The sequence below is a fragment of the Corapipo altera genome, unplaced genomic scaffold, assembly GCF_003945725.1.
Source record: "Corapipo altera isolate COAL_440 unplaced genomic scaffold, ASM394572v1 271, whole genome shotgun sequence".
In the NCBI taxonomy this organism is placed as follows: Eukaryota; Metazoa; Chordata; class Aves; order Passeriformes; family Pipridae; genus Corapipo; species Corapipo altera.
The window spans coordinates 1,916,235-1,941,896 of record NW_020884935.1 but is presented as its reverse complement, the minus strand read 5'-3'; the positions used below and the strand labels follow the sequence as shown (position 1 = coordinate 1,941,896).

At 46.7% G+C, this 25,662-nt stretch overlaps 3 protein-coding genes across 10 annotated transcripts in view; 1 reads left to right on the top strand and 2 right to left on the bottom strand.

The window, feature by feature from the left end:
- Positions 1-618, bottom strand: part of VMP1 (vacuole membrane protein 1) — a 58,615-nt gene extending 57,997 nt beyond the window's left edge. The window contains exon 1 of the mRNA XM_027660173.1: positions 537-618. The gene's annotated coding sequence lies outside the window, so the exon portion shown is untranslated. The remainder of the gene's footprint in view (positions 1-536) is intronic.
- On the top strand, positions 587-2,329 carry PTRH2 (peptidyl-tRNA hydrolase 2). 5 transcript variants are annotated; one of them, XM_027660179.1, is made up of 2 exons: positions 587-694; positions 1,675-2,329. In XM_027660179.1, exon 2 carries the CDS (start codon positions 1,694-1,696, stop codon positions 2,204-2,206), a length of 513 nt encoding a protein of 170 aa, XP_027515980.1. In that variant the 5' UTR covers positions 587-694; positions 1,675-1,693; the 3' UTR covers positions 2,207-2,329. The 5 variants fall into 5 exon arrangements, with proteins under 5 accessions (XP_027515980.1, XP_027515982.1, XP_027515978.1 ...); XM_027660181.1 differs by having other exon boundaries at positions 660-672; XM_027660177.1 differs by lacking the exon at positions 587-694 and adding an exon at positions 822-949.
- A 1,107-nt stretch (positions 2,330-3,436) lies between these two features.
- CLTC (clathrin heavy chain) overlaps positions 3,437-25,662 on the bottom strand; it is a 30,121-nt gene continuing 7,895 nt past the window's right edge. Inside the window, exons 3-34 of one of the 4 annotated variants that reach the window (XM_027660260.1) lie at positions 25,103-25,105; positions 23,497-23,765; positions 22,770-22,931; positions 21,863-21,976; positions 21,295-21,468; positions 20,949-21,146; positions 20,125-20,325; positions 19,399-19,551; positions 18,977-19,099; positions 18,570-18,707; positions 18,319-18,483; positions 18,031-18,211; positions 17,481-17,644; positions 15,790-15,915; positions 15,089-15,231; positions 14,478-14,712; positions 14,027-14,149; positions 13,787-13,932; positions 13,441-13,624; positions 12,927-13,119; positions 12,312-12,469; positions 12,005-12,169; positions 11,811-11,918; positions 11,530-11,697; positions 11,220-11,369; positions 10,836-10,967; positions 10,565-10,675; positions 9,758-9,928; positions 9,404-9,625; positions 8,328-8,348; positions 5,397-5,472; positions 3,437-4,859 (exon numbers count right to left, since the gene is read on the bottom strand). In XM_027660260.1, the coding sequence (XP_027516061.1) occupies positions 4,735-4,859; positions 5,397-5,472; positions 8,328-8,348; positions 9,404-9,625; positions 9,758-9,928; positions 10,565-10,675; positions 10,836-10,967; positions 11,220-11,369; positions 11,530-11,697; positions 11,811-11,918; positions 12,005-12,169; positions 12,312-12,469; positions 12,927-13,119; positions 13,441-13,624; positions 13,787-13,932; positions 14,027-14,149; positions 14,478-14,712; positions 15,089-15,231; positions 15,790-15,915; positions 17,481-17,644; positions 18,031-18,211; positions 18,319-18,483; positions 18,570-18,707; positions 18,977-19,099; positions 19,399-19,551; positions 20,125-20,325; positions 20,949-21,146; positions 21,295-21,468; positions 21,863-21,976; positions 22,770-22,931; positions 23,497-23,765; positions 25,103-25,105 (4,802 nt within the window). In that variant the 3' untranslated portion in view covers positions 3,437-4,734. The remainder of the gene's footprint in view (positions 4,860-5,396; positions 5,473-8,327; positions 8,349-9,403; positions 9,626-9,757; positions 9,929-10,564; positions 10,676-10,835; positions 10,968-11,219; positions 11,370-11,529; positions 11,698-11,810; positions 11,919-12,004; positions 12,170-12,311; positions 12,470-12,926; positions 13,120-13,440; positions 13,625-13,786; positions 13,933-14,026; positions 14,150-14,477; positions 14,713-15,088; positions 15,232-15,789; positions 15,916-17,480; positions 17,645-18,030; positions 18,212-18,318; positions 18,484-18,569; positions 18,708-18,976; positions 19,100-19,398; positions 19,552-20,124; positions 20,326-20,948; positions 21,147-21,294; positions 21,469-21,862; positions 21,977-22,769; positions 22,932-23,496; positions 23,766-25,102; positions 25,106-25,662) is intronic. The other 3 variants (XM_027660263.1, XM_027660262.1, XM_027660264.1) reach the window with 3 other exon arrangements.

The following is a 25,662-nucleotide window of genomic DNA, read 5'->3' as shown; positions in this document are numbered from 1 at the left end:
CTGCTGGGGAGGCAGGGGGAAGGCACGGTAATTCCTGCTGGGGAGGCGGACAAAGCCCGTCGGTCCCGACTCCCCGCACCCAGCAGAGCGGATTCCTCCCTGTGTCATCGGGCACCATCCCTGCGGCCGGAGCGGGGCGAGTCCATCCCACACCTCCCGCGGTTCTGAGGGAGCAGAGCCGCTCAGATCCAGAGGGACGAGCTGGCACCACCTCATTTATCCACACTAATTTATCAGTAAAACCTGAACGCCGGCGAAGAGCGACCTCCCCTCCCACCCTCCGCCCTCACAGCGCTCCCTCCCGCCGCCCGCTCCCCACACGCGGCTCCAGGGCCGCGTCCCTCCCATCCCCTGGTTTGTACAACACCGCCCCGGCCGGTGCCGGGTCACGGTGCCCCGGGACCCTCCGGAGCCGCCCGGGCTGGGGTCTGCCCTGCCCGCGGTCACTGCGGAGCCCCTCGTGCCGTGAGGGGACGGGCAGCGCCGGGCGGGTCCCGCGGAGGGGAGGGTGAGGCACCCGCCAGCCCCGCACTCACCGCGCTCGGCGCCGGCAGCTCCGCTGGGCCCGGCACGACGCGGAACTGGGCCCGGCTTAACCCGCCCCGTCCCGCCCTCACTGTCCGTCACTTCCCGAGCGCCGCGGCCCCGTCACGGCCGGGCGGGAGCGGCGGAGCCGAGCGGCCGGGCGCGGCGGGTGAGCAGGGATCCCCATGGCCCCTCATTGTCCCCTCATGACCCCCTCATGGTCCTCTCGTGGCCCCCTCATAGCCCCTCATAGCCTCTCGTGTTCCTCTCATAGCCCCTCATAGCCTCTCGTGTCCCTCTCATAGCCCCTCATGGCCCCCCGAGGGTCGGAGGGCCCGGCTCGTTCGGTCCCCGCTCGGTCTGTGCCCCCGTTCCCCCCTCAGGCCCCAACGGCCGCGGGCCTGGCGGGGCCGGAGCTGCCGAGGTGGGGCCGGAGGCGGCCCCGCTCCGCTCCCGGGGACCGGCACCGAACTGATTTTGGGGTGTTGGCGTAAAACCCCTCCAGCGTTTTACCGCTTCTCTGCGCATTTTTAGGTGTAGTTCTGGCGTGAGGAAAGGCGGAGAGAATTGGGGTTGTTCAGCCCGCAGAAGGCTGTGGGGTGACCTAATTGTGGCCTTCCAGTGCCTGAAGGGGACTTGGAGGAAAGGTGGAGCATGGGGGGATGGCTTCAAATTGAGAGAGAGCAGGGTTAGATGGGAGATTAGGATGAATTCTTCCCTGTGAGGATGATGAGGCCCTGGCACAGGCTGCCCAGAGAAGCTGTGGCTGCCCCATCCCTGCAAGTGTCCAAGGCCGGGTTGGAGCAACCTGGGATAGTGGGAAGTGTTCTTGCCCATGGCAGGGGTGGGACTGGGTGATCTTTAAGGTCCTTCCCAAACCAAACCATTCTGTGATTCTATGATAATTTGCCATTTGTTATTAGCTCTGTTCCTGAGCTGAAACCCGCCACCAGTGATGTGTCTGCAGTTAGAAACCTGTGGCCGGGGAAGGAGGAGACCACGCACCAGGAAAGGTGTCTCTGAACATCCTTTCCCAATGAGTGAAGCTGGAATTGCCCTTTTGTGGTTCTAACAAGTGTTGTTTGTCTCCAGATAACCAGCTGAGAGCTCCCCAAATGCTCAAGTAAATTCTCTCCTCCCCTTCCATAGCCAGTGTCCAGAATCCACCATGGACTATCTCACCAAGCTCCTCGGCGTCGTGGCTGGAGTCGCGTGTGGCCTGTGCCTAGGATGGGGCATCCGTGGGAAGCTCCTGAGGAAGCGCAGAGCGGGAACACCTACACCTCCCAACAGCCTGGAGGGCGAGGCGGACGTCATGGCAGAGTCCGGGGAGTTCAAGATGGTGCTGATCGTGCGCCAGGACCTCAAGATGGGCAAGGGCAAAGTGGCAGCCCAGTGTTCCCACGCTGCTGTCTCTGCCTACAAGCAAGTGGAGAGAAGGAATCCCGAGCTCCTGAAGCAGTGGGAGTACTGTGGGCAACCCAAAATAGTCCTCAAAGCTCCTGATGAGGAGACTCTGGCCCAGCTCCTGGCTGAGGCAAAGCGCCTGGGACTGACCGTGAGCTTGATCCAGGATGCTGGGCGTACTCAGATAGCTCCAGGCTCCAGGACCGTCCTCGGCATCGGACCAGGGCCAGCTGATGTCATAGATAAAGTCTCTGGTCACCTTAAACTCTTCTAAACTAGGACCAAAAAAGTTGATGTATGTCAGTACTGAAGGGTTACAATCCCAAGTTTGGGCATTTTTCCATATGCTCTCAGTTTAAATAAAATAAGCAAGTTTTGTAAGGTTTAAATTTGTAAATCATGAGTTTCTCTGGCTTGTGTGTTGTGTTCCAAAGGGGGGAAGAAAACACTTAGCTCAGGGGAGTTGAGGACAGCAGAGGTGGCAGAGTTTTACTGCCCTCAGGAAGGAACCCCCAATATTTACAACTTGTGCAGTGGGTTGAGGATTTTGTGTGGTGGGTGGTAGCAAAGTTCAAAAGAATTTGTCTCATGTGCTCAAAATGGCAAGGTTTTCCCTTTCTGCCTGTTTTTGAAGAGATAGATCCTTTAATTTGGAAAGGGTTGGTGGCTGAAGCAGTTAAAAATCACCCCAGATTGCTTGGGGGGAACTGCAGCCAACATCCTGCCCCAGTTCTGGGAGAGCAACTGATGCAATAACCTGTAAGTGGTGTGAGACTGACCGGTTAAACTGGGTTTGCAGCCCAGGCCTTAGGAGCCAGTAAATAGTTGTGGGGAGCAGCTGTAAGCTGAGCTCCCCTCTGGATGGGTCTGTGGCTCCTCCACCTGCAAAAATGTGCAGTTTAGCCAAGGTGGAGGGAGTTACCCTCACACAGACAGGTTGGCACACAGGGCCACACTTAAATCCTGTGTTACTTGGGGTTAAGGAAGGAGTTACAGATGTTACTGGGCAGTTCAGAGCACACTGATCACAGCTCAAGTAAATTCTACCTCTACAGCTCCGTTGCAGCTCTGATTGTAAATAGGCAAGTTCCCTGCACTTTTAGTAGGTGGAATTTCTGCAGGGCAGTTTTGTAACAAATCTGGTTTGTAAGAATTCTTTTGATCACCTTTTACACCTTCATGGCCATGTTTTCCAGCTGAGTACCAATGAAATAGGTTGTAAGAGAGGGAACAGAAGGATTTGTCTCCATCAGTCGTGTTTACAGACCCAGGGGGAATGTGAGAGGGGCTGAGTTTTTATACTGCACCTCTCAGGCATAATCCTTTCAGAGACACAACTGTGGAGTTCCCAGGAGCAAGGGAGAAGGAGATTTGGCCTCCGAGTTGGATCCTGGCACCAACTGTGGCCCCTGGTTGAGACAGGAGCTCTGGCAGCTCTCACAAACACAAACCTGGCCAGTGCTGTAACACTCATTACACTCAAATATGACAGTATTCATAGAGAAACATTTAAGTCAATTTTATTTGAAGCTAAATATGTTTAAGGCAATTTACATACCTAGAACATGATCTCAATTGAACTGGCACACCCTACCACAATCCTAATGTATCATCTGCTCAAATCTGCTGGAGTTGACCACAGTGCAGCCAACTGGTGAAAAGTGCTATTTTCTTCTCTCTGGCATCATCTTTCTATAGAAAAAGCATTACATATTTTCCTGTATTGCCCCCTCAGTGCAAGACCCCACTACTGGTCCCCATTGCTGCTCTTCTACTGGCCCCCTCAGACCCCTGCCTGCGTTGCCCCACACCAGCAGCACTGTAATACTTGGTTTGAGTTGGAAGGTCCTTTTTGAAGACAGTAAAGTGAAGCTACCACTGTGCAGCATGTCCACAGTCCAGTAATTTATTTTTAAATCGCGTAATTTCAAATTGCACAAACAAAACTGAACAGCAATATGCTTGAATTCTCTCTTCTGTACACTCAAAACAGTGATCTAAAACACCACAATATCCAACATACACAAACCTCAGGGCAGGGTTAGTAAATACACAGATTGGAATCATGGTGCTCTGTTCCTGAATGGAATGTCCCACAAAAGCACAGGATACAGCACAACATAAGGTCATCTGTTACATATGGAGTGAGCAAAAAGACACTAGCATTTTCTATATGCATAACTGGAAAAACCTGCATAGGTTAAGGGGAAAAAAAAAAAACAAAACCCAAAACTTTTTACTCATTTGAAGTCAGGCAAGGTTGTCTGTACGCATTGGAAATTCTTTTAGAGCTATGCAATCCAACCCAGGGAGGATATGCTGATTAGTGTTGTCTCTTGTCAGCAGTCTTGCAAGGTCAAATACAAGTATCTTGGCTTTAGCTTTCTCCAAATATACAGTGAGACTTAAATGCATTTAGAATAGACAGTACATACTGTAAAGCTGCTCACATACAATGAACTTAAGATTCAATATTAGAGTGTAACACTATAGAGTGCAAATCAGAATCTTCACAATAGACTTAATGGTATTAAGCAGTCCTGCAAAAGCCCACTTGAACAAAGTCGTTTTAAACTATTCCCCTTTTGAAAGTAAAAGTCTAAATGACATGGAATGTGGAAAAAAGATTTAAACAGAGGTGATTCAAATCGTTTGCGCTAGAAAAAACAGTCCTTCATGAAATAAAGGTTACAAGAACACGAGGCAGAACTCTTTGCTTTTCCCTGTTATGAGTTAAAGCGGGGAGGGACGGTGGAGTTTCAGTAAGAAAATACGCTGCTCCCAAGGGAGTTGTGCTGCAGCTCACATGCTGTACCCAAAGCCAGGCTGGGGCTGCCCGTAGGGAGGTGCAGTGTAGCCGTAGCCAAAAGGTGCTTGTGGAGGAACTGCGACACTGGGTCCCGCTGTCAGCATGAGCTGGGGCTGGCCTGCAACACACAAACGGCATCTTTAGTGCCCCTGCACTCAGCACAACTCCTGTAACTGCCCCGGGGGTATCTGTGTGTTTAACAGTCCCTGCCCAGCTGCTTTGGGGGCTGTAGGCCGGGGGGGGGTATTTCCCCACAGAACAGCAGGACAGAGTACGTGGCTAAAAATACTGCACTGGGAAAGTGTATGAAGAAACTCTCACTAGAACTAGTGGAATAACCTGGATACAAAGAAAATACCCATGTTGGACAAGAGCCAAATAATGCACTCGCTGGAAGGCTGGAATAGCACAGCTCCTGCACACCCTACCTTAATGAGCCAGGACAACCTTAAATCCTGCAAGCCCACAGTCCACCTCAGCAGCCACAGCATCAGAGTGGCACTTTATCTAATATTTTGGAACACGTTCCTTAAGACTTGATTTCACATGAAAAACATTCCAATTTCCAAGGATTTCCTTGGGAAAAACCAAGATTAGAGAAGTGTTGTTTTAGGAGCAAAATGTGTTATGGACAACACATGAACTAAAGCATTACCATAAACAATAGGTTGTGTTTCTGTAGCTTGCTCCTCTTCCTTTCTCAAAGACTCTGATGCATCCAGTTTGTCCACCTGGAATTGAGACCAACAATTAAAAAATCTCCTCTGAAACAGGTACTTACTTGTGGCAGAGAAGTGGAAAAGCCTTAGTGGTATGTTAACACCCATCCAGAAAAGGAGACCATTTACAAGTTAAGATCAATTCAAGTAGCAATGTTGGTACTGGTGCAGTCAAGATTCTGTTTCCTGAAAAAAGCCCTCCTTGAGGCATTTGTGTAACTGCTTTGAAAGCTCACTCCAGGCTGAAGCTTTGTACGAAAGGCTCCGTACGGGACTGGAGCTACTTGGACATCAGGAATTAGCTCATCAGGGTCGCTCCAACTACTTCAAACCAACAGCCTTTAGGATTTGAGCACAGTCTCAGTTGGAGACCTTTGGCATTGGAGCAGGAGAAGTTTCCCTGAAGACAGCACTGAGGTAAAATAATCTGATTTAGGCACAGCAGACTGCAATAGCATCCGACATGTCACTTGAGCCTCAAGATTTCACTTTCCAAACCCATTCACTCATGCAATTTAAGTTCAAATGCAGAGAATGCATGTGTATAAGACTTGCTTTTTCCACTCCAGAACTGTGTGGCAGTCAGCCTAAACCCACAGATACTCCAATTCTTCCAGCTTAACACACAGTAAGGACACAAGCCTGGCCAGCTCCAGTGCTGCACAGCGAGTGCACTCGTGCTCTCAGCCCACCCCTACAGAAAGGCAAGAGAAGAGACTTATTCTGCAGTGAAATATTGCTTGTTACTAAAACAGATCCAAGGGAACCCAGCATTTCTACAGTCTAAGGCAGGCCCTGAAACTAAAACCACAAAATGAGGTATTGATATTTTACCTGGGAGACAAGATTTAGGGTAAAGTCGAAGACAATCACGCCAATTACTTTTAAAGACAGTAAGACAACTCACAAACCAGATTAACCTTTCATTTCATTCGTGTCCTTAATAAAGGCATTTGAAGACAGGTTTCCTGCACTTACACAGGGTCAGTGTTACTTATTCAGCTGCACCAACACCCAGGAGTTGAACAGTTTCCAGTTTAACTGTGCTGCATTAACAACTCTCTGAGAGCTGTGACTCTTCCTCTCAGTTGAGTTACATGTGTTCCATAAGCCTGTCAACCCATAACCTCAAGCTGAGGCACAAACCCAGGAGGTGGCAGAAGTGCTGAGCTCAGTTCCCTCCCTGACTGGGCTTCCACGACCAGCCTGTTGGTTGCCTCACCCCAGTATCTGGTTTGCTGCTGCCAAAGTGCCCAGGATCATGTGCCAACGCTCCCAGACTCATTCCCAGAGCCTGTGCTGAGAACTGCACTGTTTTCAACTCAAACAGCAACACACTGAACACAGAAGCACAAGTTCAGAGATGCAAATCCAAGGAGAATGTGCAGAGGTTGCTACTAAGCAGAGGCATTTGGCTTACACACACTTGGAAAGCCTCCAGCCCAGGACATTCAATGCATTTTTGACCCAGTTTTGATGCCTCCCCTCAGAGCTCAACAAATCTTTATGGTCACAAGCGCGAGTTTGAAACCAGCCTGCAGGATGGTTCTTACACCACTTGCTCGAGCATCACCAGGTTCAGGGCCCTACACACTTGTAGCAAGATTGATTTCAAGGCTTTTCCACAGGGACTGCAAGAAGCTGCAGAGGAAAAGTAACATGCATTCAATGTTCTCGTGTCATGTGTGCATGAAAAAGAGGCAAGAGTACTGAAGCACGAGTGAGGGCTGAAGATGACTGCCAGACAGGCTCCCCCCAAAAAACCACAGCAGCCCACAGCAATGCCTTGGAGCTTAAGGAAGAGTGGGATGTAATTGCAATGACTGCTACACATGCTTAGGTTATGCAAACACTGCAGTTCAATTACCTTTTTTCACACACACGCTCTCCTACTGCCTCACTGACTACTGCTGAAGGGCCTCACACTACTGCTGGTCAGGTCAGCCCTGAGTGCCACTGGTGTCTTTACAACAGTTTGCATTCAGTTCATCTTCAAAGCCACTTGTCACTTTGTCTGAACCACATTAATGGAAAACTCCCACTAGGGCTGAGCCCTGGGCTAAGGAGAATCACAGTGGGGTTTGTGGGGAAGCAGATGGACAGAAACCTCGGATTGCCCTTCTGAAGGTCAAAACTGCACAGCAAAAGGCAAGCCCTGGAGTAGCCTCAGAAGAGCAATAAGCATTACCATTTTTATATTATGTTTTTAATGAGGTAGCAAGAGAAGTTTAGTGAAGCTGAAGAGCTTGAAGGCAGTCGTTTTTGGACAAGTACTAGGAGTTTACTAAAGGGAAGAGAACCACAGACTTGTCTAATAGCTGAAGTTTTAAGTTCTGTGTGAACTAGAGCACCGTGGGGATTAGACCAGCACCATGAGAACTGGACACCTGAGTGAGGAGGAGTCTCTTCTGAAGCAGCCAGTATCTACTCTGCCTACTGTCAGCACACATCAGTCATGGTCAAGGGATCAGAAACTGGATCACAGTCCTCAACCAGCAAATGCCAGAGTGATTTATGGCTCACTGATTTATGGCTCCAAGACTTACTGCAGGAGGTTCTTCCAGTCAGATTGGCTGTCAAATAGTAGCACTTGTGCATTGTTTCAATACCAGGTTGACTGTGATCCAACTGATCATCTGGATGCCCTTCCTGAGGATCTATTAGCTTATTAGTAGCAAATGAATCTACTTTTCTCCTACAGCACTAGCTACTGAGAGTTAAACAATTTGCATATGCTTTAGTGATATTTTGTTTGGGGAAAAAGCAGTAGCAGCAGTGTAGTAAACATAGGAAAGAAAAAAACTCATGCAGAATCCTTAGACTTAGTCCTCCAGACTTAAAGATGGAAAACAAGAATCAACTTTCACCTTTTCCTTTATTGCATCAACCTGCAAAGGAATTCAGAAGGTGCAGCTTAGAAAAATCAAATTCCATATTTAGCATATAAAAGGTAGAAACAAAAGCGTCAGGGAAGAAATAATTAAAAGGTACAAGCGAGTCAAAACAAAGATACACCAGAAGTATCTGCTTTAGAAAGGCAGCTCTGCTTGTTGCTGGCTCTTACTGCAGTGATTTCACAGCTACACCCTAACCCTGCAGCAGACCATGGAATGTTCATCTTTAATCCTGCTCCAGGACTACTGTTCTCAGAGGCTTAGTGTTACTTGGTACATCAGCATCTCTGACAATGTTACTGCTCAGACAGTCCCACCTCCCCCAAAACCCAGCATTTAAGGACAGGAGATTGGCTCCAGGACTGCAGAGTCCTGCCTTTGCAAGGAACTGCCAGGCAGATCTCCAGACAAACAGGCACTCTGGTCTTCATTAACTCCAGCTTTCATGGAAAGAGTCTTAATCATTAAGGAATTTACACCATTTCACTGAAGATGCTCTAAAAGCTTCAGCTGGGCAAGTCTTGTAGTGACAGCTGGATTTAACTCTCATCTGTTCAAGTCTGTCAGAGCATTGCCAAGTACTTCCCCCATCCTGAGTCACTTCAAGTAAGAGCTGAGTCATAATTAGTGCCATTAAGTGTCAGAGCCATGTTCTAGAGTTAAATGCACAGCAGAACAAGTTATGTCCAGATTTAGCTGTAAAGCTTTTTTAGTACACAGTCTAGAATTTAGTTAAAGCCTGATCCCAGCTGGGATTCCTGACTGGCACAGCATATGAAAAGCCTGAGTCCTGGAACTACTTTAAGACACTGCCCATGGTCAGGCAAATACCACTGATGTAGGTTCTGTAATTGAGAGGGTGGAGCCTGCAAGTGTTTCAGTCTCTTAGAGGGCGAAGTCTCTCCCCAGATGGACTGAAAAATAAGTGTGGACATGGACAGACAGACATTTGACAAAGCCCAAATCGATGTTAGTAGCAAGCAGACAGTCTCAAGGCATCACCACAGTGACTAACAAGCTTTTCATGTTGGAGAAGCACCTGCTCTTACCTTGGTCAAGTATTCCTTCATGACCTGAATAAAGTATGGCATGGCAAAGTCCATAATGTTGTGCCTCCACGCTGTTTCCAAGACAACATCTGGCCTTAGGAGATCGTAGCAGGTGAAGAGACAAGCACCAAAGCATTCTCTCTTGTTCTCCTGCAAGAACCACTGCAGCAGCTCCTCTGCCAGCTCAGTATCTTTGGATTCTGAAGCATACTGCATTGCATCCTGCAACAGGACACAGCCTTTAGCCTCGGGGGCCACAGAACCACCACTGGGCGTGGTATTAACTGAGTTTGACTAGAAAGTCATGGCCAAACGAGGCAGGCCTGCTAAGCTCAGTCTGAGGGGTGGGCTCACCTTGTAGAGCCTGTCCTTCTTGCAGAGTTCCACGCTCTGCTTCCAGCGGTTGTTCCCCTTGAAGAGATAGGCAGCGATCCTCCGGAACTCTATTAGCTCGTGTTTCTCCAAGCGCTGAGCCAGAGAGATGTTGTCAAAGTTGTCATAAGCATCTATAGAAGTCCTAAGAGCCTGAGTTTGGCAGAAAAAAAAAAAAGTTACTCACACCTCAGATGCACAACTGCATCCTCAAAAGGCAAACATTGGACAAGCGTGTATTCCTGCTTCCAGGAGGGCGAAGTATTCCAGACAGACCTGCAGAGACATCTACTATTTTTTCTTTGACACACATGGAGTTTTATGTTATTTCAGCCAGTACTTCTCAGCAGTGATTACTGAGGTGAAGAGCCTCTCAGTACCAATGAGCAGACAGACATAACTGTTTGCCTCTTCTGTGAGTTCTTTCCTTAGTACCCACTGTTTGCCTTTTATAAATAAAAGCTGGTCTGTCACACTCATAACACAGTAGCCACTCTACCCCCAGTAGGAATGATACAAAAAGCTCCCAGAAAGCCACCAACAGTTCTCTACTTCATCCTTGGCCAGCCCCCTCTAGTTCAATTTGGAAGTGTCAAAGAACACATACTTAAGGAATTCAAGTTAACAGCAAGCAGGTAAAAACTACTGAAAACAAGAACCCTGTGTTTCCAGACATTCAACAGACTGAGAATAGGAGGTGAATCCTGACACAGAAGCCAGAGATTCAGGAATGGCCACTTCTATCCCAAAGCACAGACAACATTAGGTATTAACTGGTTCAAGACATACCTGGTAGTCTTCTTCAATAATGAAGAGGTTGTTCAGGGACTCATTCACTGATTTGTTGTTGTGATTTTGGACTGAGCGCAGGTAAGGCTTAACCAGGGGCAGCTGTTTAACCTTCAGGGAATCAGGGAGACACATTTAATTCCACTTTTTGTAGAAGTCTCAGCATCTTCCCCGTGAGGCAGGGAAGCAGCCAAGCATTTTAAAATGCTACTACAGATAAATGCTTTCCCAACTGCAAGTTTTGATTTGAGCTGGATAGTAGGAAGATTACCTTTGTGAAGAAGGTGACAGCACGAGTGTGGTCAAGCCGAGGGGACAACACCATCAGCAGATCATTGAGCAAGAGAGGTTTAAATTCCAAATAGAATTGAACTGCCTTGTAATACAGCTCCACATTGGCCACCTGGAGATGAGTAAAGATGCACATTCAGAGCACAAGTGAAAGACAGACATAACTTTAGATAACTCTGCAGAACTAAGCCACTCAAGGTTTATTCTTGTCTCTAGAAATCTCTTTAGTTACTGTGAATTGCAGTTGCTTTGAAATTATGTGGCAATATCAAGAACTTTGCATTTCAAACAGGCTACTAACAAAGGAGGAGAACTGAAGTGCACATAGCAAGACATTTACCTCCTTTCACTAAGAAAGCAATACCTTAGTGATGATGTCTTTGAACTGGCCTTCTTTCCAAGCATCTGTTGGGTGATTCATCATTGTGATTATGGCATTATCATACTCTTCATACTTATCATACAAGAACACCAGTTCGGCCCAGAGATGGGCTTGTTCTGCAGCTCTCAGAACCTAAGAAGAGGCATAATTAGCAATATGTTAACAGGGAATTCCATCAGTGTCCATCAGTGCTCAGGTTTTAGTGCCATTAATAACCTCAAGAGCTGCTATTTCAAAAGCCAGGGCACAGATAGATGTGTTTTAAGCTAAATTTAAGGCCTCAGATACTCACCTTGGGGATGTTGACTCTAGACCAGAACAGCTCCAAGTGCTCCCTCATCTTCTGTGGCTTGAATTTGGAGTAGAGAATTGCTAGCTCTGTGAACATCCCCATGTGTGCTCGCTCAAGCCCAAGTGCTGCTTCCAACATAGTTATCAGCTCCTCAAAGTAGCCACGATCCTACGGGATACAGAGACTTCACATCAGGAACCATCCTGATGACTCTACAGCTCCAGTTTTGGGCAGAGCTGCCATGAAAGAACTGAACTGTGTAACAGGAGCCAGTCAATCACCTGGTAATAGTTGATCAGCTCCTCCAACTCATCCGCGTGCACCACAATGTGGAGCCCACACATCTGAGCCAGGCGGAATTCCTTCCCATCCACGCAAGCGAAGCAGACCTGGAAGGGACAAGTGTGTTACTGTTTATAATGCAGGCCTTGAAGTCCTTTCAGGGGACCTTTCAAACCCAGCCAGCCAAGTTCACCTCTTTCCACGTGCGGGTGCTGTTTGCTTTCCGAGCCCCGTCCACGGCTGCCTGGTATTCCCCGAGGTGCACCAGAGTGGAGGCCAAACGGCCGAAGTTGGACACGTTGTTGTACAGCAGCTTGGCTGCCTCGTACATCTTCTCGTCATAGCAGCGATCACCCACCTGAGGGACGGCACAACAGGTCAGGACTGCACACTTTCAGCCACTGGCTTACATGAGATGTGTGGAGCATTTGAGCTCCACCTTTGTGGTCAGCAAGGCTGAAGGGGTTGTGATTCAGCAAAACCATCCCATTGTCACTCACTTGCTGGATGTGTGCGTTGTTGGGGCCATTGATGAACTCCTCCAGCTCTGCCAGGCGGTTGGTTTTAGCAAGAGCAAAGATTAATTCTGTTTCCACGTACGACTCCCGGGCCTTCTTACGTGCCATCTGCAGATACTTCACCAGCTCTTCCCAGTTTCCTAGGAAAAGCAGTTCAGAATTTTTACTTCCCACCCTTGAGGACACTTACACTTAAGCTATACTATCAGCTTGAGCTAGTTGGACATGAGTATTTCTACAGCTATTCCCCAGCAATCAAAACCAGCTTTCACACTGGTATGTCCTTCACACACATACATTACATTAATAAAGTCATCTTACAACAGGCCTAACTAAAATCCTGGTCTTTAACTTCATGCAAAGACCCCCTGCTCTGAGAGAAGTCTCCAACTAGCTTAAGAAGGTAGTTAAAAGACCACAGATTATCTGCAAGTGCAATACACTACCTTTTCCCATTCTCATTTAGGGCAGTCTTTGCAGGACCAGATTCCTCTACTTGCATCAAGATACAAGTCTGGTAGAACTGCAGTTCGAGCAGACCAGGCAAAAGAGCTGAGCAACATTAACAGCAAAGATGTAAACAAAACTTAATCATACCACTGGCATTAGCAGCTTGAACAACCTCCATGTATGAGGAAGGATCATCTGCTTTAATGTAGGAGTCAATGGCTTCCTTTACCATCCCCTTCTGGAGCTGTGCCTTGGCCAGCTGGCTCCACACCGCGGGCTCATTGCAGCGCTCTGCGAACTCGTACGCGCGGTCCAGGTTCCCAATGTGCTCTATTAACACCTAAAAATGGGATGACCAAGATCAGCCACTACCACAAAAAGGCCGGTTTTACGGGACACCAAGTTGTGTTTTATGTTTGTTTTTCAATGGATCAACAGCTTTTAAAATAGGCACTAACCACACACAACCCACACAGCGTGGGTGATTTCAGCCTTGCAAAGTTTCACTCACTACAGGGTTCAATAAACAACATTTGTCCTACTTCAAAAGACACCGAGCAGCTTTGGTCACTCTGCTCATCGGTGGTAAGCACTCAAGTCACAAGTTACCAACCAAGCCACAAATCACAGGGAGTTCTTACAGCCTGAGATTTTAAGGTACCTGCACAGCTGATGTGTTGACATCGAACTTCCTGAAGATGGCAAACGCCTCCTCGAAGAGCTCGTTGCTGATGGCTATGTTGGCTATGTCTGGGGCATCATAGTTGTCCAGGCGGTTGATGTACTCCATGACACGGGTACGGTCAGCCTTGATGGCTGTCAGGATGAGGAGGTTCTGCAGGTTCCTGAAGAGGGAAAGAAAACGTTAGTACTTATCAAGAAACCATCAAGAAATTCACCCTCCCCTCTGGAGAAGGCATTAGTTTATTTGCTGTTCCACATTGCAGCAATTTAACGCCTGCACCAGGTAGAATTCCAAGCTTTCCCATGACGTGGTTTTTACTCGCCTGTGCTCACTGAACACGGAGTTATCAAGAACTATTTTCTCCAGCAGCTCAATAAGCTCATTGGGAAGGTCTGCAGTCATGAAAGCCTTCACAGTAACAGAGACTTCCTCGGGGTCCTGGGTCTCCGACAGCGCAGTCTGGACAACCTGCAGGTACAGTCAGGCAACCAGCAAATCAGTCAGGTCAGGTACTACAGGTCAGGGTGGGACAGCCAAGGCTTGGCTGGCCTGTCAGTGGTACCTGGTCAATGAGGGGTCTCCTGTAAGGGTTGCTCTCCAGCAGCACACTGGCCCACAGCTCGGGGTCTTTGCGACGAACTAAGTATCGGGAGAGACTCTTGAAGAGGGAGTTCTCATTGCACACCTGGGGAAAGGCACAGTTTGCTCAGAGGGAAGTCACAGTTCTCCAGCCTGCAGTACTGCAGCACTAAATAAGCCTGCCTGAGAGGCTGACTAGAACCTCAGGCCTTGATACTTCCACTAGCCTCCCACTTTAGGCCGTGCAGGGAGTCCCCCATTTCTCATTAAGTTGCAGAGGGAGATTAAATAACCACCTCCTATTCCATCAGAAGCGTGCAGTTCCCAGCTTAATACTTTTAGGAAATAAACGCTTTTGTCATAAACCTGAGCATCTATCCCATGACACTCATGTCAGAACTTTACCCACGAGCCAGCTGCCTTGGCATACATACATTAATAAGCTCCAAATCGCACTGTCCACGCTCATAAGCCACACAGGCCAGGTGAGGGTCCCTCTTCTCACAGTACTTGCCAACAACACGACTATCATAATAAGGATTCTCACGCAGGAACCTTTCGGGGTTGTTGTTGCTATCAATGTATATTTTGGCCAGTGCATTGTGAGTCGCAGGCTCCTCACAACCCTCGTGAATTCTTGCTTCCAGCCAGGGCAGAAGCAGCTTCAGCCTAGAAGGAAGTGATAGTCACATTAGAGAGGTTGAGTGAGTAAGTATCCACTTGCACAATTTCTTTGCTATAAATAGGACAGAGTCAGGAACTAAACCAGAGTTACAGTACTCCATTTTAACCTGCATTTTGGTTCATTAATATAATGGTGTAACTTTCTGATCCTGTGAAGAAGATCACATGCCAAAGACTCATCTCATCCCTCAAAGATGAGATCCCCACATCAGCCAAGGAGCAAAGCTGGTTGCTCACCCAGTGGCAGCTTCTGGCTATGTCAGTACCAGCTTTAGCTGTGTGATGAGGACATGCACTGATGGATGAGCAGTGTAACACAGCCAGACTGGTAATTGGTAAGAGACTTGTAGAAGTTTAATACCTGTTTCTTTTCTCAACCTCTGCAACAAGCTCATCAGTCGAAAATTGACCTCTTACTACAAGGATGAGGTTCTTTATTACATCTTCAGAGCAATCCACATCAAGCAGTCCCCCAATAACAACTGGCAGACGGCTTGGATTCACCTAAATGGGATCATTGAAAGAGGTGAGTGTGTGGTCCTGCAGCACAGGCAGCCAATACTCATCCCTAGAGCTACAAATGAAGGCTGCTTGTTACGACTGACCCCATCTTCCTGCCTTTACTCCCAGCTTCCTGAGGTTCTGGACAAGGTTGGAAGTCAATTCTTCAGTCAACAGGTGTTCACATCCCAGCTCAGTGGCTCCCTAATGCTCAGTTCCCACAGGAAGAGCTCCTGAACAATCCACTTTGACCCTGAAGAACTTCCCCTCCACCCCTGCAAAACGCTGGGAATTAAAAATCACCCCAAGAAGTCCAGAGTTATTCTACCAAGTCTTCCTCCTTCAAGAGGCACATCAGTGGGGGTTACTGCCCAACCTGGCTGAAGAATGAGATCTGATTCACGTCAGGGCTCATTTACTGGAGGCCACCAAGAGGTACTTAAATAGCAGTCTCAAGTCTCAAGCTGTTTGCAGAACACTTACTATATACAACTACAGGCATTGTGTTTAACACTGGAAAGACTGATCAGTTTGCCCCATTGAAGCCAAGCTGTAACTCACCTTCTGTACATAAATCTCAATGTATTTTTGGAGATTATTTCTGTACAAATACAGCACCAGGTCGTGGACAAAGTCAAAGCGATCGCACACAATGATGAGAGGCAGCTGGTCAGTGAGTTTGGCTTCCTAGAAAGAGAACAGCTTCAGTAATTTGGTTTTGCTCTTCGGCTTAAGCAGACAAATACGGTCACTTAAACTGTTAAAGCAGCTGAATTTGGAAAGCTGAAACTCAACCAAATAATGACAGCTTGTTGTTCAACTAATTGTTTGCAATATGTAGCAAAGTAGGAGTACTCACTCCCACCTTGGGGCGTGGAGAGCGAGAAGCTTTCTGGAGTTTAACCCTGCATGGCAGAGTCTACAGGGTTTTACAACACAATACAACTATTACAAGTCTAAGCTAGAGAGAGTATTTTTAGTTGCCACTGGTGTTTGGTGTGCAGGATTAGCACTCTGGGATTTCAAAACAAATTTAACCAAGACTAGGTTAAGTTGTGACTCAGCATGTAAAACATACACAGAATTGTCTTCGAGTGCCATGTGCCTTGTGGTACCTCCTAACTGTGGATTTAGAGACCTGTAGCAGTACTGCTAAAATTGCTTATCAGATTAGTTATCTAAAAGCATTCCAACTTTCAGCATAAGGTTACAATGGTTACAGTACAGAAGCTTAGTCTATGTGGCAGACAGTATTCCGGATGCATATTTCAGATCACTTATTCCAACATGCACATCCCAGAATATAATCCTACATAGAAATTACACTTAAGGACTTTACACAGGGAGGCCTGTACTGGGAGATTTACCTGGTACATGTCCTGCACATTCCAGACATGGAACAGCACAAAAAACAATAACTTTCATCAGGAATTTGACAGCTTGATAACATATCTTAGGTGGCTTGATCAAATGACATACCTTACACCTCGGTGACACCAGGTTAGTTTTAGAGAATTCTCTTGGGAAGAGTTTTGCCATCTTCAGATATGATCAGCAAAATCTAAGACTATGCTATGTAACCAACAAACATGAAGGCAGGAAATGTTCCCAGATAAAGTTTTCCCCTCCCACACGGTTCCTCAGGTATTTATAGTAATGTTGGGTTTGTCAATAAGCTCAGGACTAGGACCACAGAATCTGAACTTTGAGCACACCATCTTTTCCTACTCTTCAGCAATGTTTCAGCTCTGAACCCCAGCAGTAACATCAGCCAGCAGCTCTTTATGGAGCCCAGAACTCCTACAAAGCATTTATGGAATTAATTGACACTATTCACTTGTTGCTTCTGCAGTTGCTCAATTGGAGTTGATTACACAGGAAATAATCAAGTTATCAACTCATTTGGCATTATGGTTGTTCTCAACCTTCCAAGTAAATTGTTTGCTACTTTACAGTACACATCTGTAACAAGTTCTAGGTGAGCTGGTGTGGTGCAATTACCATATTTTAAGAGTTCAAGCCAAATTAACCTTACTAAGGGCAGTGAGAGACTGATCTGACAGATTCTCCATTGTTTAGATAATATTCCAGGCTCAGACTTTATTAGGAGGCACTGTCAACATGGTAGCTACCTCTGGTGTAAGAGGACAGTTGGATCCTTAAGTGCAAAGGTCAAACTCATCTACTTTCAACACCATGTTTTATCAGAACCCCAAACAGGCCAAGACAGTCAAGTGTCACCCAAACATTACCTTGAGGAAGTTTTTAACACGTTCTGGATCATAGCAGTTACTTTCCCTGCAGATTCTTTCCACTTCTTTAATCTGTCCTGTCTTGCAGGCAGCTTGAATATACTTGAAGTGCACATCTGGATCCTGGCTGAAGTTTACAATAGAGCCCAGGAAATAAAACAAACCTGGAGAGAAACAATCAACACGTTATTCTGTTGGTCTTGTTGAGAAGTACAAAAGCCCAAATCCCAAAGGCTACATGAAGTAAGAATGACCATTTTGGACAAAGGAAAAAGGCCAGCAGCTTCTTCACTTTACGTTTTACTACATTTTACATGTATTTTTCTACAGCTCCAAACTTTACGTAGCATTTCAGAAAAACAAAATATGCAGAAAAATATGTTGGTGCCTCTCCTCAAGGGGGAAACTTTAAGGTCTGGGCCAGGTTTCAAGACAGTTTTGAGGCCTAACTACTTGAAGTTCAGTACAGATTTCCAGATTTCAGCAGACAGACATGCACACATGGATGAGGAGGTGAGCACCAGCTCCTTTTGCAAAAGTACAGACTTACCTTCAAAGCTCTTGAAGGACTCAAAGAGCTCAATGAGTGACTGTGTTGACAGTTGTTCATGGTATTTTGAAGCCACCTGGACACAGATCTGCAGGTTCTGACGGATGTTTGCAGACAGCATCGCACGCAGACACTCCAGAGAGTCTTCTACTGACAGGGACCCAAAATAATTCACTAGCCACTGCGAAGACACAGAAGCCATTTTAGACCCAACTAGATCACTCCACACTCTGAAAGCCATTCCTAATGGCCTGGTTTTCTGCAGGTGCAGGATGTTTGGTGTCCTACCTCAGGGTTGAGGAGGTGAGTGTGAACAACCGCACGCTTGATGTCGTAGAGGTCCGTGAAGTGCTCGAGTGCTCTCTGCAGCAAACCAGCCTTCTCACACAGCTGAGCTATGTGAGCCCGGTCGTAGTGAGTAAACATTTGGTTTCCCAGGATGGCATCTGCAACCTAGAAGGGATATTGGAAATTTCCCTTAGCCCCTGAGCACTGTGACCAGCTCCAGCCAAGGCTGATCAGGGGCTCTGAGCACACACCTGAGGGGCGTGCATGAGGTTCATCTCAAGTAAACGTGTTTGCAGGGGACCTTCTGAGGGGCGATTATTCTTCAGTGCATCCAGCAAGAAGGCTGTACATTGCTGGATTAAATTATATTCCATAAAGACATCCACAATCTGCAAAAAAAAAAAAGAGGAGGAAATTTAGGCTTTTGATTAAAAACTGGAGGTATATTTAAAGAAAGTATCATCAAGTGCAGTTGCCAAAGCTAAACCACTTATTCTGACACTGCACTAAGCTGTCATTTAGTGTTCTTAAAACCAGCCTTCTTCCACCTAAGGTAAATCCAAACTTGTAGTTCAAAATCTCTCTCTGGTAAGAGAAGCCACACTCTTAGCAATTCAATGCCTTGAACGTAAAGTTTCAGTGCAATCAAGTTATTTACCTGTGTTATATCTGCAAGAGGCTCTTCATCTTGAACAAGCATTTGTGCAAACTGCTGTCCTTGATCAGGGCTGATTCTCATTACATTCCTCAGCAAAAATATCCAGTCTGGAGTATATCCAACCTGGAGAGAGAATGAAAAGTAAGAGCTCAGCTTTTAACCTTGTTAAACACAGAGCTCAGTCACAGTTACTATTAGATTACACAACCCAGTCAGGATTTCCTCTTTTGGAAAAGGCTACATAGAGAAGTATAACAAGATACATGTCTGAAGTCTAGCAGTAGTTATTCATAACAACCTTGAGGGTAAAGCAGGTACTGCACAGGCTCTCAGATTCCCCCACAGTTACTCTTAGCTGCTTTGGAACATACACTAATTATTCTTAAATGAAGGACAGATATGGCAATTTAATTTCTTCTCACCTTCTTAGCATACAGAACAATCTTCTGGACTTGTCCTGTTTCAGCAAAACACTGGATGACCTTGTTTGGAACGTTGGCTCTCAGATAGACACTAAGTGCTAGCGTAGGATCTACAGATTTCACAAGGTCTCCCAGCTCCTCCGAGCACTCCAGCTGTTTAAAGACATAAACACAGTCAGCCCACCCTGCCATGCCATGCTGAAAAGCACTACCACCTTCTTCCTCATTTATTTTCCTTTTGGACTTGTTTTAAAAAAAAAATAAAATTAAGCTTGATAGCCTTAGCCAACTGTTTCAGCAGCGATTGTTCCTCATGCTGTTCCACAGGAGTCAAAGGCATTTTTAGAGCTAAAAAGAATGGATGACACATATCAGCATGTTTCTGGGGCTAATTACAGAAGTGTAAGCACAGCTCAAAGCATATGCAAGGCAGCATTCAAAGGAGTGGCTTGGCAAGAACAGCAGCAGCTCAGAGGCTTTCCATCCTGGCTGCACCCTGCTGGGATCTGAAGTGGAATGAGAGAAGCTCCGAGGGTTTGATCGATTCCCCTGCAGGAATGTGAGTCACAGCCATGGGTGCAGTGAACACCTATTGCTCAGCTGGGTGAGCACACCAGGGACTGAGGAGCTCCCAGCTGATTTTTCCTGGGGAGGTGAGGAAGCTGTCAGGCATTTATGTGTGTGTGTGTCCCCTCAGGGCTCTAAAGGTATCGACCCCAAACTCACCTTATCTTCTTTTAACCATTTCTCCAGGAGCTGCTTTCGGCCCTGCTGCAGAACTGGTCTGCACAGCTCCAGGGATTCGTACTTGTTCAGCTGCCCCTGGTCCAGCAGGATTCCAAAGTACTGGAGCAGAGGGGAAGTCTGTCCTGGCTGAGCTGGGACACTCTGGAACCGGCGGATGGTGTCTGGAGTACGCAGGATTCCCTGCCAGACAGACACAGGCACCTTCATTTCCTTTGCTGCTATTGTGGCTTGGCAAGAGTTTCTTCAGAAAGCTGGAGTTAATGTCACTGTATCTGTCACAAGCATTTCTATGGTTTGCCAGCCCAAAATGTCAGGAGCAATAAGGCTGAACATCAGCTCAGACACTGTCTGAGATGTTCTGACAGAAAATGTGCTACAGTAGCCAATTAGATTTCTTTCAGTAAAACTGCAAATTTAAGTTCAAAATTAAGACATCCTTCTCCTTACAAGCAAGTTCCTCTCATCTAAATTTAGTCCCTTGGTCTGTCCTTTTTATCTTGTTTCCAGGTGCAGCCTCAGCCTGGAGTTGTCTTTTCACAGACACTTTTTTAATCACTGGACAAGAAAAGTACCAGAACCATTATGCCTCATAGCCACTACTTCATCATTTATTCCTCCCCTCCTGTGTGGGCTTTAAGATCACCCAGCACAGAATCACTAATCACACCCAGCACCCCAAGTACTACGTCAGGACAGGAGCAATAACAAGACTCTGGTCTTGCCACTGAGGCAAATTCAGCTTTCCTGAAGCAAGAAGCTTAAGCCAGAGGAGTTCAGTGCTGCTCTGAACACCAGCCCGTTACCTTTGGGGCATTGGCTGCCACTTTTGCTGCCTCAGAATAGTTCCCTTGTGCAAAGAGTGCATTGAATTTCCTGGCAAAGAGCTCCTCAGCCCCGGCCAGGTTGTTGCGCACGGCCATCCGCAACGCCAGGTCGGGGTTCTGCAGCACGTTGGTGATGTAGGGGATGATGTTCTCCTCTTCCACACACACTGACAGCACCTGCACAAACACCAAGGGAAACTTCCAGTTAGCCCAAATATGACAAAGTTCATTTTTGGAAACTTTCAGACATGGATATGAACCCTTCAGTGCACCATTAAGGGTCGGTGGGATCAGCTAAATAAGTTTCCAGGGCAAGTTTCCTTACTTGTCCCTTTCTGTTTACTCCAATAATTCCAGCTGTTGCTTCGTGCTGTGCAGTAACAAATATGGTCTCTCCACTGATTCTGTTCATGTAGATACAGGTGCCAGTTTCCAGGTCATACAAGTGGATGTAGCCATATTTCGTGATGAGAAACACCACATCATGCTTGTCACTGATCTGCAAAACAGAAATAGATGGATCAAATGTGGCACTGGATAAACGAGCGAGTGCTTTTGAGGCTCAGCAGACAGCTGGGCCATTTCAGGACAACCAGAAGTGCTGGTATATTTTTACTCGAGGAGTCACAGCAGAATGATGTTGGAAGAGCTTGAAAAGCAGCTAAATATACATGGATATTTCCTCCCCAAATAAGAACGTGCTGCCTTTGAATGGTGGTTGGCTGCATGTTTATTTTATCACCACTGAAGCAGGAGCAGCAGCCACATCAGTCACACCAGTTTAGGGCCAACCCTGGGGTCAGCAGACTGACCACCTGGCTCCCAGTGCCCTCCCACTGTCCCATCCACCAGGAGAAGCTTTGTTTTCATGCTCCTCTTGGCAGCTGCCATACCTGCATGGCAACAGGAAAGTCACTCTGTGCTTCAGGAGGGAAGAACACATCCACAGCTTTCTTTGGAAAGGGCTGGTTCCCAGTAGGAGGTGTGCCAACTTCAATGATATGCAGCTGTGCAAGAGGCAAGATTAGTCTGTTAGTTTTTGTATCTCATTTATTTAACAATACCTTCAACAATGAAACCTCAGCTCTCACTGCTGAGCCCTAATCCCAAGCTTATGCAAAGACAAACTAAGTCAGTCATCCTAAATATTTTCACTGACTAAAGGTGTGGCACATGGAATTCATGTACCATAGGTGAGGGAAACAGTTAAATATGATCCTTAGGTAGCCCTAGTTACTTGGAAGTTTCAGGATTCAGTCAAGTCACTTTATATGCACTCCTTCAACTTGGTTAACACTCTACAGTGATGGTTCTGAAGATGCTTCTCTGAATCTAAGCTTTTGTTTCAGCTGTCAAAATAGCTCACACAATTCCAGTGTTGCCATTGACCACTAATTTAGCCTTGTAATACCAGTGCTGCTTTTTTTTTTTTTCATGCAATAAATTGGAAATAAGTTAAGTCTGATACTGGGGATCAGCATCAAAGAAAGATTACAACAGCTTTTCCCTCAAGCTTAGCCTGTGAAGCTGGGAGTCACATGTTTCAAGCAGCTCATTAGGCTGGTCATGACATGCCACTTAACTACATGACTCCAAACAGGCTCCTGCTGCATCAGGTAGTCCCTGCTGGGAAGCTCTGTATGCACCAAATGTCATTTACATTATATATATATGCACTGCCCAGACCCACACAGTCTTTCACTTTTTTTCTTAAATGCAACTTTTTGTATTAAACCCCTTGTTTTCCTGAAAGCAGATAACCAGGGTGAGTCTCTAAAGATACTCAGAACCAAGCCTTACCTTACCCCCAGCTTGGCCTCTTACTGCAAAACAGAAGAGAGTGGATTCTTCAGCATTTCCTTCCATCTTGAACTGTGCAAAGCTGGCTGCATGTCCCTCGATGGGCTGGGACACTTTTCTATCTACAGAATACAGCTGCATTGCTCCCACAACACGGTTTTGCTGGACAAGGCAGAACAAGAATCAGGAACAACAGGCACTCGGACAGTAATTTCATTTCAGTTAATGCTGGTAAATATGTTATATCAAGTTGAAGTCTCATGCCATGCTTTCTCTTAAAAAGGCATCACTTCAGACTCTTAATCTTGTACAATGTTTATATCACCAAAGCAACCAGGCTGGAAAAGACCCCTGAGATCCTCGAGTGCAACCTTTGACCCAACACCACCTCATCACCCAGACCGTGGCACTGATGCCACATCCAGGCTCTGCTTAAACACCTCCAGGGACAGTGACTGCACCACCTCCCTGGGCAGCCCATTCCAATGCCCCATCACTCCCTCTGTGAAGAACTTTTTCCTAATGTCCAACCTAAACCTCCCCTGGTGCAGCTTAAGACTGTTCACATCACCACATATACAGTTACATTAACGCAGGATTTCCAGTCACACTCATCTGAAGATCAGGCATTTCTATGTAAGAAAACAAACACATCACTTGCTGCTCCTTTAGGAGAGAGGCAACAAGACGAGCTCTGGGGGTGCCCTGGCCTGCTGGGGTGAGGTACCTGTGCGGAGATGCCCGTGAGCAGGAGCCACTTCTGCTTGGCGTCGGTGCGGTAGTTGATGATCTGGCAGCCGGCCAGGCTGGAGTGGCGGTCGAACATCTTCACGGGCTGGGACTCCCCCTCCATGCTCCAGTGGTAAACGGCGTTATCCGTCACCAGGGCCACGGTGTTCAGGGAGATCCACTTCCAGAAGGTGACATCGTCTGTCATGGTGTGAGCCTTCATCTTGCTCTTCATCTCGATGTTGAAGATCTGCAGCGTTTTCCCAGCTACAAAACACAGCCTGGTCAGCAGGGGGACAGCGCGAGCTCCGGGGAAAAGGAGGAGAGCTGCACTAGGACACGAAACCCTCGGGACTCCCTTCAAGAAAAAGCTGTTCTACACTGGCAGATCTGCAGGGACCAGCTGGTACTTTTAACCAGAGCACACTCCTAGGGCTCATTTTACCAGTTTGCCACTGCTGAGCAATCAAACAGATGCGGAGAACAGGGTGGCAGGGGACAAAAGCTTCAGCCACACAAACAGGTTGTACGAGACTTCACGTCCACCCAGACCAGGTTACAATCATGCTGAGGCTCTTGGAAGTTGTGGGGAGGGCTATGCCAGTGTCATCAAAAACTATGTCCACATCTGTTTAAAGTACTAAAAAAGGCAGAACATGGAACAGTTAATTTGGCAGAGGGCTTTTGTAACTCAGGCTTATTAACCAAAACCTTTGGGTTGCACTAATGGGATACACAGCTACTGACTGCAAACCAGACCAACAAACTGTGCAAGGAAAGGGATCTAGTGACCAACACAAGCTCTAGAAGGCAGGAGGGAAAGTTCTCCAAATTACACAGAATGGTGCATACAAACATCCTGAACAGCCACCTGCAGTCATTGCTACCAGCTTTTACAACACAGTGGCAGAAGAAATTATTTCTTCCTGTTGAAAAGATAAGAAGGTTCTGACCAGTTCTACGAGTTTTAGGAGAGAGCTATTCAAGCACATGCTTGTGTAGCCTGAGAGGAATATAAAAGATCACATGAAACTAGATGCAGGTCAGAGTATCTGCTACAGTGAGTAACTGCAGCTCAGCTCGACAAAGTCACTGTGCCACAAGGGCCAGGGCCTGCACTCACCAAGGACTGGTTTAGTGCAAAGCCACCATTAGTTCTGCAATTGCTGTGAGATGCTGAGTCAGGAGTTTCTCCAGAACTTGGAGAAATGTGTCTCCTACAGAGTTACTCAGGCAACAGGCAGCAGTTTGGTTCCATATCTAGTGCAGCTGGAGCTTTAGATCAAGGGAAGGGACATTCAGGTAACACAGATCCTACATGCTGTGCAAGGGGTATTACCAGGCAAAATCTACATTTGAGTCAAAAGGGTCAGTCCTGTTTATAAAAAGCTCAATATCAAGATCCCAACGGTTTCAGTACACCTTGGGTTCTTGAGTGGATTTTAGGAATCTTAAGGACTCCCTTGTTTGGAAGGGCATGAAAAACCTCTGGATTCTAAACACCACTGTTCAGCCATGTGCACCATAAATCTGAGCCATTTTATTCTGCTTTTTCTTGTCATAAGACACAACAGGAACTAGTACAGTCAATTGAAATAACTCACCATCTGCACACACAAGAAAGCATTAAAGTTGTGACAAAACAGTAGCACAGTATTAAGGTCAAAGTTAGTAACATTGGATACACACAAATCTTTCCATCAGCAATACATGCATTTCTAGAATGACTGTATTTAAGGCTTTTTGGGCCTCTTAGGGAAAGAGATGAAAACTTCTGGAGACTCCAGAGGAATGCCTGCACTCTGTATCATCAGAGATACCAAGCTGGCTGGCCTTGTACTTCATTCACCACACAACTCTTCCCTGCATAGTTTTACCCTTCTTATCACTGACTGATATAATAAATATGCACAAACTGGTTCACTGGCCAGACTAAGGCCTTCAGGAATACTTTCCCCCCCCTTCCCAGCCTTAGTTCTCCCTTCTGTAAGGAAAGGTGTAGTTGATTGACCTTACACACTTAGATCAGGTCATGATTCCTTAAAGTCCACACTTTCCTTCCAGTTCTCCTTGCTCAGAAGCTGGAAGCTTTTGGACTGAAGGAAAAACCCTCACCCTAATGACCAGCAAATGGCAGGAAGTCTCAGCTGCAGCTTAAAGTCCA